Source organism: Vipera ursinii (assembly GCF_947247035.1).
Source record: "Vipera ursinii genome assembly, chromosome: 2".
In the NCBI taxonomy this organism is placed as follows: domain Eukaryota; kingdom Metazoa; phylum Chordata; class Lepidosauria; order Squamata; family Viperidae; genus Vipera; species Vipera ursinii.
Window position 1 is genome coordinate 75,196,349 of NC_139513.1, and position 17,872 is coordinate 75,214,220.

General features: G+C 38.3%; 1 protein-coding gene across 1 annotated transcript in view; it reads right to left on the reverse strand.

The window, feature by feature from the left end:
• Positions 1-17,872, reverse strand: part of CDHR2 (cadherin related family member 2) — a gene marked incomplete at its 5' end in the record, with an annotated part of 36,645 nt that overhangs the window by 7,602 nt on the left and 11,171 nt on the right. Inside the window, 16 exons of the mRNA XM_083353366.1 lie at positions 158-309; positions 447-496; positions 923-994; positions 1,627-2,241; positions 3,308-3,377; positions 3,620-3,859; positions 6,227-6,470; positions 6,589-6,650; positions 7,217-7,384; positions 8,151-8,306; positions 9,781-10,011; positions 10,179-10,285; positions 10,932-11,007; positions 12,808-12,951; positions 14,763-14,888; positions 16,320-16,409. Of these exons, the coding sequence (XP_083209492.1) occupies positions 158-309; positions 447-496; positions 923-994; positions 1,627-2,241; positions 3,308-3,377; positions 3,620-3,859; positions 6,227-6,470; positions 6,589-6,650; positions 7,217-7,384; positions 8,151-8,306; positions 9,781-10,011; positions 10,179-10,285; positions 10,932-11,007; positions 12,808-12,951; positions 14,763-14,888; positions 16,320-16,409 (2,603 nt within the window). The remainder of the gene's footprint in view (positions 1-157; positions 310-446; positions 497-922; positions 995-1,626; positions 2,242-3,307; positions 3,378-3,619; positions 3,860-6,226; positions 6,471-6,588; positions 6,651-7,216; positions 7,385-8,150; positions 8,307-9,780; positions 10,012-10,178; positions 10,286-10,931; positions 11,008-12,807; positions 12,952-14,762; positions 14,889-16,319; positions 16,410-17,872) is intronic.

Below are 17,872 nucleotides of genomic sequence, written 5' to 3' on the forward strand. Positions count from 1 at the left end.
GAACATATCTATCCAAATAGCCTCAAGGGCTTGTTGATCAATACAAGGTGGTCACGAATGGGGTTGTTAAGTATGCGTGCCTTGCATTCACTTAATGTGAACACAACCATAAGGTAGCATTTTTAAAGCTTTCAGCAAAGGAAACTCCATCACTTACTGAATGCTTCCAACAGAGATGCCCTTCTCTATTGTTTTTGCCACTTTGAAAACTTCAGAAAACTTCTGTTTATTTCCATTGTCCTGGATGAAAACTACCTCAGTGATGCTAAATGTGATCACACCATTTTCATCTGAATCGGCATCCTTGGCCTGGAAAAGGGGAAAAATATTGATGGACTTTGAAATATTATCGGACCCTGTCACACAGTTTGTGAGCATCCCGTTTAGTTTCTAAAAAAAAATCCAGGAAATCTGTGCAGCTAAATGGGTATTCTGTATAATCTTACCTTGACCACAGCCACAGGCAGTTCCATTGGAGAGATTTCTGGGATTATTACTGCAATGAAATACCAGATACAGATCAGTAAGTGGATCTTGCTCTACTGTAAGGCTCACTACCAAATCACATTATAATGGAGCTGTCGTCGTCTGCTCCCAAGCACATGCTCTACCCCAAACCCATTAAATGGCTGTCAGTATGGCATTCCTCTGCCCTAGCTAGAAAGCTGAATGTTCCCCTTCTGGCTGGCTAACATAAAGAGGAATGCACACATGACAGGAAGTGATGTGATGAAAGAAGCTTTGTGAGAACTGCAATCAGCTGGGATAGAAATGGATGCCCCTGCAACTAAGACAAGAACAAATTTCTGTTTGAACAGGCTGAAGGGAATCCTTAAAGCAGTCTGACACAATGCCACCTATATATATCAGGGGGCCAGTGAGGCATACCATGGTTGCAACTGTCTTACAACTCTGTTCTTACCAAAGGTGTCATCAACAGGAAGAAACTGGGGAGCGTTGTCATTTGCATCACCAATTAAGATTACCAGAGTCTCTGCAAAAAAGCCACAAATAGACAGGCTGTAGTCATTGATGAAAACAGCTCTGCATGTCTTCCTAGAACCTGCACACTGGAGCCATAACCCTGTTCAAGTAGATCTAGTCACATTTCCCATGAATAGCAGATGTTGCTTTCTCGTTTATATAAAAGATCCCAGCGTCAGTGCTGATATTCCTCCAGCTATGAAGTTGTTCGGAGCAGATAATCTGTGGTTATACTTTTTTGCAGTTACCTTTCGAAGACACAGAAAAGACCAATACACAAATACACTGAGATAGAGAAACAATGTGATACGTTTTTCACTTGCTCCCTTTCTCCTCTGGCAGGGAGTCGAGCAATGGCCGAATCTTCCCTCCATTCAATAATACCAGCCTTCTCCAACATGCAGATGTGCCAGGCTACAACTCTCATTATCCCAACGTAACATGGTTAGTACATATGGAGGCCAGCAGGCGAAGGTTATGAAGATATCGATGAAGACAGCTTGAGTGAACATAGTTATAAATATATAAATTATTCCTTTGGAATTCAAAAAAAAAAATCTAGTAGAAAAGTAAGACAGAGGAAGGGTATACATTGCACAGGATAGAAAAAGTGTGAAAGCAAGTGTCATGCAGGTATCTTACCATTTCTACTGTAGGGGTTTCCTACTGCAGTGAACTCATCCTTAACACGCAGTGTGATTTCCACTTGGGTGCACAGTTCATAGTCAATATCTGAACTATTCACAAAAAGTGATCCATTGGCTACCAGGTGGAACCAGTGCTGACATATATTGCCTGCACTGCCTGCACTGTTGAAACATGCAATAGCCAACTCCTGGAATACTAATGAGTGGTTGGTGTCCTTATCAGCAGCCTCCAGCACAGCTACTAACTTATGTAGTTTCTCATTCTCTGTAACACGAATGTTTTCTAGTGGAGACGGTACAATGGTTGGGGACTCATCATTGACATCTAGCACATACACCCTCACCATGGCAATGGCAACTTCCACTGTTTCCCCAAAGTCTGAATTTTCAGCCCGTAGAATCAGATTGAAGAACTTCTCCTGCATTTGGTCATAGTCGAGAGCAACGTCTGGGTCTAGATACAATGTGCCCTCATACCAGCCAGATCCCCTGGTGTTGGAGCGAATCAGAAAGTTGTTTGAGCCTATGCTGCTATTAATGTAGAATGAAATACGGTTGTGAATTTCTGTTTGATCAGCATCTCTGGCTTCCACAACTCCCACAAGGGCACCTGAGATATAATTCGAATATTAAAATTAGAATAATTGCAGAGTTAAACATATACCATCCTTCTCCACCCAGATTGTAATAGTAGAGGTCTACAGTTACGTTGTGAATGGCAATGCCCCAGTCAAGCAAATGCTATCCTCTACCTCCACTTTCATGAATTACTTAGCATTCCTACTATTGGTTCTCAAGAATCCTTTCATGCTTTATGTTGGTGATTTAAACTGCCTCTTAGATTGGCCTTGAAGATGCCAATTATAATATTATAAAACATAAATGACTTGGTTCGCATAGGTTGCCGAATCCCTGTGTTTTGCTTAACCCTTGACTTGGTTCACAAAGCACACCTAGCCTCTTTGGCCATAATTGAGAAAAGTGACAACAATCTTGTCTGCCATTTGTCTGTCTGTCAACACATGAAAATTGTAATGTAGACCCCTTAGTAGCAAATCAAAGCTGAAAAGTAAAGAAAAAGCTAAAGACGACTACTCAGACCCAGTCATATATATGATGGGGTGTCATTTGCCCGCTTTGCAGCCCTATGTTAAATGCATTATTAGGAACAATTATTAATCATTTTATCCCTTAAGATCTGCGCAGAATACCATATATTAAAACTTTGGGTAAACTTTACAAGAATATCATCTGACTCTCTCTAGAACTTCCTCTTCAAGAAAAGATAAGAGGTAAGATTAGTTTATAAATGCCTGGGAGATTTTCCTCTCCCCAAACTATCACGATAATGCAATCAATGAATGCTGATCCTTAGACTTATATATTGCCTGCTCCTATAATAGCTATCTATGAACCAGAGCATGAAAATGCTGTGGCACCATGTCCAACTTCCGGCCTTGATATAGACATCTGAGTAGTGATTTTGGGAAAAGAATGCTTGACTAGAATGCTTTCATGTGATCCAGTAGAGCTTTGTAGGTGGTTTGTTTAGCTTCTCACTTTGGATTTTTTTAGAACTCAGTAGTTATGGTTTTTGCTTCAGGTTACCCTCCGAGATATTTTATAATTTCTAGTTTCATTTCCAGTATGTGCCAAAGAGATTCAATAAATCATACCTCGCAAGCCTTCAGAAACAGAGAACTCATAATTTGAACTGTTGAAGCTGGGTGCATTGTCATTTTTGTCCTAAGAAGAGAAGTATTTATGTTGTTATGCCATATAAAATGGTAGATAGGGTGTTAAATTTGAAACCCCATTACCAAAATTATGCATCTGCAAAATAAAAGCAAATTTAATTTCTGGAGTATTTTACACATGCCTCTTTCTCCACTAAGCATCTTATCTAAATAAAATTTAGGTAAGAACTTTACATTACCACCTCTTTATCCATCTTAGCCCAAACTCCCGGCGATGAGCAGTGGGATTACCTCCACAGTGAGGGTGACATTGACAGTGGTGTTCAACTGAGGGATCCCCAAGTCTTGTACAAGTATTGTCACCACTATCTTCCCTTTGAGCTCCACAGGAATAGCTTCTCGGTCCAAGGGTCCTTTGCTGACTAGCTCTCCAGAATCTGGATTAATAGTGAAGTTGTTGCTGAAGTTGCCAGGCATAATTTCAAAATGTAAGCGGCTATTATTGGTTTCTAGGTTATCCTGATCAGTGGCCTGGGAAGAGAATTTTTTAAAAAATACTTACTTCTTACTCTTCCTTGTTCCAGTCAATATTATGAGTAAGATTAAACTTCTTCAACTGGATAATATATTGATGAAGATTCTCAGTCATCCAAGTAGATATTATTGTCCTTAAACTTCTCAGTCTAAACTGTAACCTTGTGGTCTCTTTGAGAGAGACCATCTAACTGCTAATCAGGTCTGATTCTGCTTAACATTTTGTTACATCAATCAAGATCACTTATACCTGCTATAATAATTTCAGGAACCAAGATGGAAATAGCTGGTACTTTGACTCCTTTTACTAGAACTCATGACTTACTACTTCATAGACTTCACAGAATACTACACTGGAGATCCAGGCCTTGAAGAGATCAAAACCTAATACACATAGCATACTAATGCAAATTGTTTTTGGCTTGGTGTGTTGTGAGAACCAAGCCAATTATAGCTTATATAATAAGCTGTAGTAAATAAGCCATGTCTTAACATGATGTGTGACTCCCCAACTCAGGATGTTCTTTAACAACCACATTATTTATTTAGAACTAGCAATAACAACCACAAAAAATAAAATATTTTCCAAGTCAATGTAATGCATGGATACCAACGCTATTTTATCCAAAACTGCCTGTTCATTATGGCACAACCACTGCGGCACAACCAGCACAGATTATGAAAAGGAAAATACCATCTTACATCAAAGACATCTCAGCTATAACCAATAGACTATTACAACTACCCAGCATGTTGTAGTACACAAAGCAGCCAAAGCTCTCCAAAACATCTTAACTAAATCAAAACATCCAGAAGCCCAAAAACAAATGCCAAGAGTTATCTACAATGTACAATGCAAGGATCATTAACAGTCACTGTGTAAGATGGGCAGGCAGAAGACTAGCAGAGTGCATCCATGAGCACTAACTAGTAGTCAGAAGACACAATGACAATTCCTTAATTTCACATGACAGACTCAACCACAGTTTTAACTTGGGAACTGTAAACATCTTAGGCCAACCCATTAGGGAATTCCTGGAAGCTTGCATTCAGGAAAATCAGCCATCAATAGATACATAAAGATAAACCATATTTACATAGCATGCAAAAGAGACAATAAAAAATGAAAGAAAGGAACAAAAAGAACAAAACACGCTCTCTCCAACCAACACATAGATAAGCAAAGAACAATACCAGAGAAACAAACAAGCAGAAAACAATCTCTAATTAAGGAACTGGAATACCTAATCCACCAAAACTGGAAGAGGAAGATACTGTATGTAAACCAGGGGCAAAATCCACACTGATTTGCACTGATGATGCTACCTAGCTGAGTGATGAAATGTCTGCAAGTGTTAGGTCCACCATCACCAGTGTGCCTCGCTGGGGCCCTGGCATTAGGGCAGAAGAGAGGAAGGAGGATGAGGGTTTATTGGGTGCTATTGCTGTAACTTCAAACATGGGAAATAGGGAGGGGGGAGTGACAACAGAATAAGACCAGATCACCACTAAATTGACTTGTATCAGGATCTTCAAGGCCATTTATCCTGAGAATGGAATGTTACCAGTTCAACACCTTAGAGTTTCTCAAAACATCTTACTGGCATTGCATTGGCTGGCCAAGGGACTGATCATGGGGGGAGGGAATGGGAAATGAAAAGAATGGCTTTGTATTTTGTGCAGGAACACTAGATTCCACCTGACTTTATTGCAACCAGGTTCTTTCAGTAAAAGTTTCTCTGCTCCAACCAAATGGAGTCACGAGTCTTACTTTTCTGAGAGAGTAGACTGGGGCAGGTCTGACAGCAAGCAAACGACCATGCTGAGAGAGCACCAAGGATTCTACAAGTCAGTCTGTATCTTAAATAAGTGGATATCCCACAACTGTCTTTAAACCTATGCATATAAATGGTTTGTGCACTATGGGTTCTCGTTTGCATGTAAATAATTCCTATTTCTTTTAAGTCCAATGGTTAAATGACTTATAGTTGTGGCATTCTGAATTTCCTGTCTATATCTAGATTGACTGAAAATGCCATCTTTAAAAAACAAACCACTTAGAATATCACATTCCAATTCTCCATGGCCATCATATGGCTGTATGTAAAGGTAATATTGTATATTAGAATAAATTAGAAAGTCTTAGGGCCCTAACTTAATTTTGGAGTAGGACTGGAAAGAAACAGGACAGTCACAATTTGGTGAAGTAATCTCAGCTTCAAAGGTAAACTTCCGACTTTATAATCTATAATTAAATTATTACTTCTTCTAAGAAGCAAATTATTGCTTTTTGTTTGAAAATGCCTATTAGTGTAATTTGGGAAATGTTCCAGTAAACAAAGGAAGCTGGCATTTTAGCTTTACCTGGATCCAGATAGGCTCAATGCTGTTGCCCTCAATGACCATGAAGTTGTAGGAACCTATCACAACCGGAGGATTATTGTTGATGTCAATCACTGTGATCTCCAATTGGGTAGAACCAATCAGCCCACCACCATCCATTGCCTGCAAAGTGGCATAATAGACATGGCGGATTCCCCAAACTATTTTATTGCCATTGGCCACAAATATTGTACCATTCATTTCATTCACCGTGAAATTTGATTGGCTGCAAAACAGTTAAACAAGCATATTTTTAGTTGTGTGATCACACTCACTTAGCAAGAAAATATTGACACATTCTCTTTCTGTTTCTCTCTGCTAATTGCTGTACTGTATATACTTACATGCTCTTAGGCAGTAATTGGTAAGTGATCTCTCCAAAGTTTCCACTGTCTGGATCAGTGGCCTGCAAAAAAAAAACAAATAGAAGAAACCATTTGTTTATCATAATTTCTTCAGGACTTGAAGTCTGCAGCTCAGGAAGGAAAGAATTAGGATATAAGTAGGTTTCCTTTGCACTAATAAATACTGTGGTTGGTCTGAATAGATTAAAAGCAGACTTTAAGGCCAAATCAGTTGTTGGTAGATTTATAGAAGAAAAATTAAAATAAATCTATGTGGAGGGTAGAAAGCCAGTTTAGTGTAGGGGTTGGCATCATGAGGCTGTGAGTTCTAGTCTTGTTTTAGGCCACAGACCAGCTTAGTGACCTTGGGCTAGTCACTTTCTCTCAGCCCTAGGAAGGAGGCAATGGCAAACCACTTCTGAAAAACCTTGCCAAGAAAACTCCAGGGAGTTTTCCGGAGAATTGGACATGATTAAATGGAAGGTTAAAAAAATATGCAGGTTGTGGGGAAACAAGGAGCATAATATCCTACGGGTGCAAAACAGCCATGAAGTCATAGAGATAATAGGCCTTTCTATTTCCATCATCTTTAACACCAGGAACCCAAAAAGACGTAGAAGTTTCTTACTGTGATATTAGAAGCTATAATGAAACCAGGTGGGCTCTCTTCCAATACGGAAAGCTTGTAGTCAGTCTGTCTGAATTCAGGCCTGTGGTCATTGATGTCAAGAAGATGGATGGTCACTGTGGCAAAAGAGCAGCAATCCACTGTCCTTCTAGTATCATTTGCTACAATCTGTTAGCATACAAAAGGATCAAATTACTAAACTTATCTCATGTATAAGAGTCGCTGTATCAATCTGATGGGTGGCATAAAAAGAAAGAAAGAAAGAATGAATGGATAAATATTCATAATTTCCTTCAGGATAAATCTTACTGTCTCAGGTAGAAACAGACAGGGCCATCAGAATTCATGCACATTGTTTAGCCCGTTAGCCCTTTGAGATAAGCAAGATCAAGAAACAGGAGAGATGCTGTGTAACTGGATAGGAATAGAAGAATCTAGAAGCCAATCAGTTTCTCTCTGCTCAGTCGTATACCAAACAGAATCAAAGCAGAATTGTTTTGAGTTTCTTTCTTGTGCCTTCTTCTTTCTCAGGACTAAAGTCTCTGCTAAATGGCTCATCATTCCTTCCCATTCCCGAATTCAGATCTACATTGATTATTGTAAGCTGCCTAGAGCAGCCAAAGGCAAGATAGGCAGCAAATAAATTTAATAACAAATAATTTCTTGACATTTGTGAAGAAGAGACGGCCATATCCTTGGCAGCAGCTAGATGGGGATACCTTGGCTGCACAATTCACAGTAGAACCAGTTTCCACATAGTCTGAGATCTGCAGAGTATACTGTAGATGCAAATATACCAAGTGTTCCCCACTTAGATCACCTACAGTAAAGCTATCTAAGGGGGAATTCAGTGCTCAGAGGGAAGAATGTTAAAAAGTTGATTTTGGATACAATTCAGTCAAAGGATCTTTCCCCGCCCTTCTCTTTTTCTCACCTCCACAGTCATAGTAGTGATAGTTTCATAATCCACAAGGCTTGAATTTCTCACTAGCACTTGAACAGTGCCTTCGTTTACAATCTGCCCAGGTGAGACTGAGAATGCCAGTGCATCAGGACCTCTCAGGAATAGCTGGAAAGTACCATTTTGACCCTGTTCAAGAGTAAAAAAAACAGGACATTCTGAAAGAACTGTATCAACCAGGAGAATCCATTAGTACCAGCCAGGAGAGTGACAGCCGATTGGGATTTTTGGCAATAGAAAATAGCAGATAGCAGTGTAGTGGTTTTCTTTTTTTTCCCATTTTCCTGCATTCACTCCTGAATTTTTCTGGAGCTGCAAAATTTCAGCTGTAAAACAAGATTTTTGTAACCATCTCCTAGAAAAGCAAAAGGCTAACCATCTTGGATTGACACTGACATACTTCTCAGTGTTAAATTAAAGCACGTTAAAATATTTTATCAAATGAGACAAAGTAATCAGTTGAACGTTTAGCTTGTGTTCTGAATGCAAATGACATTCAGTAACTGTATTTAAGACAGGTAAAAGAGAGAAGTTACTGCTGGCAAAAATGATTATTGATTCCCTTACCATTTAACTGGAATGACTTCATTTCAGCTAACACAGACCTAATACAACAGTGAAATCTTTTCAGAACGTGGGATTAGACTGCTGTGTTGGCAAATTCAATGGAATGATATGAAATATGTTCATAATTCAGAGAAATTAAAGAGATATATGGGTTTCACTGCCTCAAACAGGCACACATACAATTTTCCACTTATAGGAATTTTTCAGATACAAAGTTTTCTTTAAGTCAAACTCAAGTCCTACTGACTTCATAGACATACCTTTATGAAGGCTTTTTGCAAAGCATGGAAATATTCTGCTATTGTTTTCTTCCAAAGGTTTAATAATTTTTAACTTTCTAATTTAGTCTGCAACACAGTTATTTCATGATGGTCTCCAATCCAAACACTACGCAGACCCAATGCTGCTTAGCCTAATCCTATTATGTGCTAAGTTGGTCGAAATAATTTAAATCTGCCTTTAGTCCAAATTCAAACTCCTACTCTTCAGTGAATGAAACAGCAGGCTAAGTTTACCAGATGGACAATCACATCTTTGAGCTATCTGGTCTGGACTGAGGGGTTTAATGTTTTTAAATTGTGATTTTAATTTTTGCGGCTAGACTTAATTTAATTTAATTTTAATTTTATATTGTATTGTTTTTAAATTTTGCTTTGTAAACCGCCCTGAGTCCTTTGGGAGTAGGGCGGTATATAAACCGAATTAATAAATAAATAAATAAACATCAAGCCTTGTTCTGAACTGATATTTTTTACTCTAGCAGCTTTGTACAAACTACATTAAGATGTCTAATCCAGCCACTGTTATGTAGCAGTTAAAGTGTTAGGCTAGGATTGGAAAGACCCAGGATGTTTCTACAGTCCACCATGAAAAATCACTGAGTGACTAGGGGACAGTTGTCACTGTAAACCCAATCCACTTTGCAGGGGTAGTGTAGTGAGGATAAACTACACTATAGGAATCCTCCATGTAATTCCACCTAGAGCATTTGAAGCAAAGGCAAGATAAAAAGCTAACAAAAGCCTCACACACTCACCTTGTCAGGATCATAGGCTACAATATTGAGGTTGGCCACAGGTGTTCTGGCAGAAGCATGTTCCTCAATCTGACCTGAAAAATTGACCTCTGTAGGGCCTGTGAAGTTGCAGGGAGGATCCGTGCATAAATAAAACTGAGGCTTGTTATCGTTGATATCGGTGATATGGATGGTCACCTGGGTGCTTACTTCTGCCACTTGATGGTAAATGTTCAAGTTCTTTTCTCGAGCCTGTCCATTGAAGCAAGGGAGATCTCTTAGCTTAGTAGATCTACTTAATTTAGTAATTTGATGTTTTAGTATACGAAAATATTTTCGTACACCATCAGATCTTTGAAAAAAGCAGGGGTAGAGGAGAACATAGACCAACCATTTCCCAGGGCTGCTCTGCTACTCACAGCAATCTGAAATTGCACCTCTTCACCTGGTACACCTTCTCGGTCCAGGTTACTATTCACAGTGATGACTCCTGTGGACTGGTTCACTGTAAACAGGCTGCTGGCATCTAGAGAGGGAGATAATCAGAAAACATCTTATCAGCAGTGTTGGAAAAGTTAACCTTTCACTAAGGATGACAATTGCGTTTGGCTTTTAATTTGGATCTCAGGAAAGGGGTGTGCTTTTGTATAAGAACAATTCTCTAACCACTTGGTGTGTTATAGGACCTCAAGCAGTTTCTCTGACATCCTCTTCCTCCAGCTCTTGGGAGAGAGGGGCAAGGAAAAGTTTAAGATTGCAGTCATCCAACATAGTCAAGAATAGACAATGAGACAATTTCTGGAACTGTCCATTGCATGGATAAGCAGTCTAGTGTCCTCCAGGAGTCATGGGAATTTAAGTTCAAGATACACAGAAGACATGATCTGACTGTAAGAAAATTTATAACCCAAAGGAAGCCAAAAAGACAATTTGGGAAGAATGTGATAAGAGACAGGCTTTCAGTTGTAATGTGTCAGAAAAGGACTGAACATCAGCTATGATTTCCTAAGTAAACGGGTGTTGCTATGCATTTTGTAGACATAAAGTATCAATATAGTAATTAAAAATTAGAATCATATGCATAATTAACTTCATGATGGTAGACAACAGGAATCATAAATTTGATCTTGTCCGCACACCTTATATCCCTCTTCCCCAGACTCTTTACTCACTGATGATACTGTAAAGGATTGTATCATCCACACCTTTGTCCTTGTCAATGGCCAACACTGTCATTACAGAAGTACCCTAGAAGGAAAAAAAAGCCTAAATAAGACATATTTTGTACCCCCACAGTATGTAGAGAACCTGATTTGCCAATGTGTTCATCAACCCTTGCAGTTGTGCACAATTCTAGCTTTATAAAGAAATAAATAAAAAGATAAACAATATTCCAACAAGGGGATTGTCATGGTTGTTGATTGTCATGGCAGTGATAAAGAGATCCACCTTCTAGATAAATCATTGCTGTTCAGGAAAATAATTTCAGGTGTTTAAAAAGGCAATTCTATCTTGATCTCTAGGGGACAAGAAGCTATCGAAAAGCATTCAGAAATCTGCTCTGGCTGCTTTTTAAATCATTTTGTCAGCATGAAATCATCCGTTTACTATGTGGTTTCATTTAGATTCATATTGAGAGCAGATATTGATGATGTTAAAAAATTAAAGATGTCAACAGGTTGGCTGCAGGAGGGGGAATTAGACCAAGCATGTATTCAGTGTGTTCACTTTTGATTATAAAAAATGTTAAAACCAAACGACTGGTAGAAGATGAATACTTTGTTTGGCCAAGTGTGATTAGACACAAGAAATTTGTCTCATGTAACATTTTTTTTTCTCAAGGGAAGAACAAAGGCAAAATGAAGATTCACAAATGCAGAACTGGCTTTCACCACCTGTTATAATTATTAATTATTAATTTCCCTCTGTCTTTTTTTTAAAAGTAAGGTGTTAGAATGATGTGATTCACAATATCCAGTTTTCTTTTTAAAAATCCTCCTCTTCCTCACAGGCTGTTCTCATCAGATGCTATACAATACTGAACTTTTCAGCTGAATATAAAGTGCTATGTGGTGGTCACTGGAAATCAATATACATTGGCCCCTCTGATGATGATCACAATATGCAGAAGACTTGGATATTTGTATATCTTTGTTTGATATGACATGTGCAATTTATCTTGTAGAAAGAAGTTCTGACTATAGTAATCCATGCTTTGATGAGTTATCTGTAAAGGTGGTTATAAACTTCAGCTATTGCACAATGAAGTGTACATTATATCAGACTTGGATTAATGCCACTGGCATTCCAATAGTTTCCATGCTCCAATGAAAACAAACATGGTGTAGGACTAAGATAAATGAGGTAGTAGTGAGCAGTCTTTTAGATATAAGGCAAAAAGGTGTTTTATTGCACATGATGGCACTCATTTGGCTCTTGTCTGCAACTCCTTAAGGTGCTTACAACTATGTATGAGACTGCTTGGCTGTTTCTCAGCCCTAAATGGAAGGACCACTTTTTGTATCAACCTAAGATTTCTGATTTGGGGGAAGGGAAATCTGCCTACCTCTAGAAATTAAGACAGAATCTTCTCAGTAGCAATTGTGGAGCTACCTACTGAGGAATTTTAGAAGGATATATTTTCAAGTTATGTAGGCTTTCGATATTGTGCCTCTGTTTATATTTTAGATTAAATGCCATCCCCTCATTTTACTATCCTTAGCCCCCAAATGGATCTAGTAGGAAATTTTAGTAGGAAAAGATTTGAAAACCAAGGTCAGTTTGGTATCAGTAATGAGGTGTTCAATAGGCCAAAGCATGTCCACCACTCATAATCCACCCTGTGGGATTAACTGAGAGAGGATCCATATGATCATATTCTGTTCTTGCTTACTCAACTCAGATTGCAAGGAAGGACATAAATTCACTTTGAGGATACAGAGATAAACCCACATAGGTAAAATACATGTGAAGGGGACAAAAGTGATAATATTTATGTATCTAAGGAAGATGTTGGGTTTTGACATAGACAGGTGAGAAAATTCTTACCCAAGGGCAGTTCTCTGAAACCGAGGCCATGTATGGCTCTCCGAAAAACTGGGGATCCAGATCTGCAACATCAATAACTTCCACAGATAGATAGGCTGTATTATTCTGGTAGATAAAAGAACCATTCCACATTCCTCCATTGTCCTAGAATACAGAGAAGCAACCATAAATAATTTGAATTGACATTTTACCTATCTATGGTAGTACTGTGATGATTCCCTGTGTTATGATGTAGCCGAAAACACACCTAGAGTATCTAGGAGATTGCATTTCCATTTAAAAAATCCTTTGAAAATACCTGAGTTTTTTTTTTCCTAAATAAATATCCAGATCTCAAGTTCTTCTTTCACAGTGTTAATTCTTCTGAATCATAAATTTAGAACTGAGGGTGATGGAGGCATTTTTAAACAGTTTTTTATTGTCTATCTAAATCGCTGATTTTAGAAATTGATCTTACGGTACCATTGTAGAAAAAATAATCTGATAGGTTGGCTTTTGCTAGCTTTATATAAACATGGAAGAGTTCATCTCAACTCATCTCTTGGAATCATCTAAATCAATAATTGAAAGATATTCTTTCTCAGACCTACTTTGCAAGGCTATTCAGGTATATAACTAAAGGACTGATAATTGATTTTATGTGAAAGCATTTATGTATTTGTCTTCTCTGTTCCTTCCCCTTTTTTCCTCCAAACATTTTTTAAAAAGTATATTTAGACATTTGGCTGTAGTGTTTTAAAAACACAATTTCTCTAAAACCTTTATCCTGTGTAGGATATTACTCCTCTTAAAATGTGTTTAAATTAAAATGCAATATCTGCCAGATAAATAAAGTTTTGCAAATATAATTAGAATCAATTCAATATCTAAAAATGTATTGGTCTAGATTTTTAATCATCATGGTCAATGTAAGATAACAATAATTAGGAATCTAGCTGTCTGAAAGGTGCCTGGGTGGGGAGGACCAAAAGAAGAATGGTTTGCGTAGTTTAACAGTTTTTTTAAAAAAAACAAAAAACAAAAATGGTAATAATGTCTAAACTGAAGCAGGTACAGTTAGAGGGATAGTTATTTACAATGTAAATCTCATTCTTCTTGGCTCCCTAAACTTTTTCTGAAGTTAGTGGAGATCTTTCAAGATCTCTTTTAGTGTCCTACAGATCTGGAAATCATCAAATGGCCAGCACAGAGCAAATCCAGGGCTAAACCCCTGCTTAAATATTCCATTATTATCCACAACGTTTGTGCTTTTCAAATGGGTGCCACAATATTTTGTGACATAAGGACTATTACAATGGTTGAGGATCATTATTTCTTTCTGATAGCATCAATGTCATCCTTGGCTTCCTCAAGATTGATGATTTTAATAACAACCCCTGAACTGCTACGTTCAGTTATCGATGCTTTGAAGGAGGAAAGAGCACTTCCCCATGCGCTCCAAGTTGGTGAATCTGCTCTGTGATTCTGTGTTCCAGGCACCTGCTTGGCTACATTGTACAGATCCAAAGAAGAGGAGGAAGGGCAGCCTCAGTTACAACAAGGCCTTTCCACCACTGCTTCCTAATCTAAGTTGGTTAATCCAGGAATTGAACTACTGACAGAAGGCTTAACAAAATATACTACATAATCTCATCTAGTTCTTGCCCTACTGTTAGTCATATCTCCATAAATCTTCTCAAGCTGTACAAGGAATAGGGGAATATGGTGGAGTCCCCTAACTAGTTTTCACCAGACAACCTACATGCTACATGTGAAATCTAGGAGTTGCACTCTTAGCACACTCACAGGCTAACTGTTGGAACACCAATATAAATCCTTAAGAACCCAGTTGAAAGCTACTACGCACAGTGCCTTATTCATGGCAATTAAGCACAATTTTTCTTCTACACAGAAATGAAATTATCGTCCCATTCCCCGCCTCTGAATCTCCCTTGCTTATCTTAGCTGAGCCTCACCGTAGCAAAGATCTTGATTCGATAGAAAGTGCTCTTATTGTTGTAACTGAGTGAGCCATTCAACACCACGGTGCCATTTTGCAGAATGATAAAAAGCTGATGATTCTCTGCATTGTTTGGAATGACCTGCAAATGAGTCCCATGGTAGAAACATGAACAGTAATAAAAGCACTAAACTTTGCCTTGAATAAAATAGACATTCCTCAAGGATGACTTTGTGACAAGTCCTGAAGATATTATAAGTTAGCTGATGGGGGGAAGAAAGTATATTTATATCACACAGAGTCAACAGGTAAAAAAAACCCTCACCAGAGGTCAGATTAATTCTCAGTTTATGTAGCAAGTATATGGAATCTAGTAATGATGCTGACAACATCTCAGAGTCATATAATCACCATTTCCAACTTATCCAGCTGGCTTCCTACAAGCAAAGTCAATGGGGGAAGCTGGATTTATTTATCGACCTTGTGATTCACTTAACAGTTGCGGTGATTGCTTAACTACCATGGCAAAAAAAGGTGAAAAATTAGGTGGGGTTCACTTAACAACTGCCTTACTTCTCGTCCCAATTGTGGTTGTATGGTGAGAAATGAAAATATATACAGATGTTTAAAGGTCATTACTTTTTTAAATTGTAAATTGTAAATAGAATGTGTCTTATCAAGATCCGCTTTACAATTTTAAAAAGTTACAACCTTTAAATATCTGCATATATTTTCATTTCCAATTAACTTTTGAAATTCTTGAACTGTAACATCTTTTCAATTCCATTTTTCATTAATGCAAATTCCCAGATAAATATTATCCAAAGTTCTCCAATATATTTGTGTAAATTATCCTCCTTGCTGTAACCACCTTCTACAGTTGTAACTACAATACAGTTTTTGTTTGGAATTCTCAGAAACACACATTCTATTGAGAAGTATTTTCCAAAAAAGAAATGTGCACTTTTTCTGCAACTTTTTACATTTAGAAAGATGGCTACAGGTGGCTCTATGTATTAAATTAATGCATTAAATGGGGAAATTCACAATCCTAAGAAGCTATTTCTGCACAAGGGCCACTGGGCAGATGTTACTTAGAATATGTTCAAAATGCCAGTCCTAGGACACTCCGCTCTATTTATTTATTTAGCATATGGTGTATCATACATGGACTTACAATACATATTAACATTTTGTCTAGATTAAAAACACAGTAAAATATGAATGTTAAAAAGATGTACATTCAGATAGCAATACTTAGGCCATCTAACCACTGTTTATGTGGGGAAAAAATCAGATATTGGACTGGCATATGTCCTCAGTTTACAAGCTGGCCACCATGTGGTCTACAGTTTGACAGTTCTTCTCAATGGAAAGTCAAATTGGTGGCTGAACGCCCAGACACAGGTAGATGTATAAATGACCCTACGCAAACGGTGCCAGGTTTTTAACTACCATGCCAGCAATGGACAACCTTGAATTGGATTTCCATCTCACACGGCATCTGCCAGGATTCGCTATATAAATGGGGTATAGCATCCTCCCTTCAGTATGACTGTTGGGTCCCACTCACCTCTTCAATTTTATAGGATACCCATCCAGCATTTTCACTGTCAACATCCAGAGCTCTCACATCATAGATCGGAGAACCATTTTTTGTGTTCTGGAACAAAGTTAATCAGTTTGCAGACTTGAAGGTTGAAGTGAGTTGAAGGAAGAGCAACAGAAGTTACGTATAACATCCAAAGCTAATATACAAACTGTTAACAGAACTACACGTGCTTTGAAAATGATTCTGAATAATTGCCTTGGACTTTACACATGGACAACACTTTTCTGCTTTGATTAAACAAAGTGAACCTGAAAAAAAGATACCACTTCTTGAAGAGCTGCATTAACTAGTGTATTCCTTAAAACAGTGTCACCATTACTGAATACTTTAAAGCAGGGGTGTCAAACTGCCGACCCACGGGCTGGATGTGTCATTGGGAAACCACGCCCACCCCATTGCCAGCAATGGCAAAAAAGCTCCGATACATTGCACGATGTCACGTGACGTTGCGAGTTTGACATGTCTGCTTTAAAGCAATTGGGCTGCTTTAATCAATAGCAAGGAGGTATTGTAAAGTCCAAAGTACTTCCTCTGGATTATCTTGGAAATAAGCATAGTCCTATTAAAAATTCTCTAATATGGTAAATCCCTTGGTTGTTTGAAAAAATGAATGGCAAAACTAGAAGTTATGCCAGTGATGATATCCTGAAAATGTGAAGAATTGCAAGCTATCGAAACTTCAGCCAGGAGAAAAATTGAGGAGTTACAAGAAACTTGGGTAATGTAGGACTATTTCTCTAGGATATAAGAGGCACTACATGAGAGCTAACATCTCATTCTGTGTCTCAATCCAGCTTGATGCTGGAGAAAACAAGCAACTTTCTCTATCCCTTGAATTCATTACTGTTAAAGAGCAGTCAGGTTTAGTTAGTCTAACATGCAAAGGCTACCATTCTACGTGTTGAAGTAAACATGAAGTAACATCTAAGGAATGAGGCAAGATCAAAATGTCTGAGGAAAACGGCCTAAGACCAGCTGCCTGCAATTAGTGCAGGTTCGCATCCCACCAGGCTCAAGGTTGACTCAGCCTTCCATCCTTCCGAGGTAGGTAAAATGAGGACCCAGATTGTTTGGGGCAATTAAGCTGACTTTGTAATAATGCCGCTTGGGTGTGTGTGAAAGCCCTAATAAGCAGGCATATACACAGAATGAAGGCTACTGCTAAGCTTGTAAGCTGCCCTGAATCTTCGGAGAAGGGCGGGATATAAATGGAATTAAAATTAAAATTAAATTAAATTAATTGAATAAAACATATCAAAAATCCAGTATTTTGATAGTAATTAGGCTGGGTAGGGAGAGTTGCCATTGACATCAACAAAACTTTCTAAGTCATTTTAACTATACACATAATGCTGCAAGATACAGATTTAAAATATTGCTGGTTTAGGCTCTATTATTGTCAAAGTAATGTACTGTAAATACCATCTAAATCAGCAGTCCCCAACCTTTACGGCATGATGGCCCAGCATGGTGAGGGTGGGGGGCGAGGGGAACAAGCCCACTGCTCACGCAAG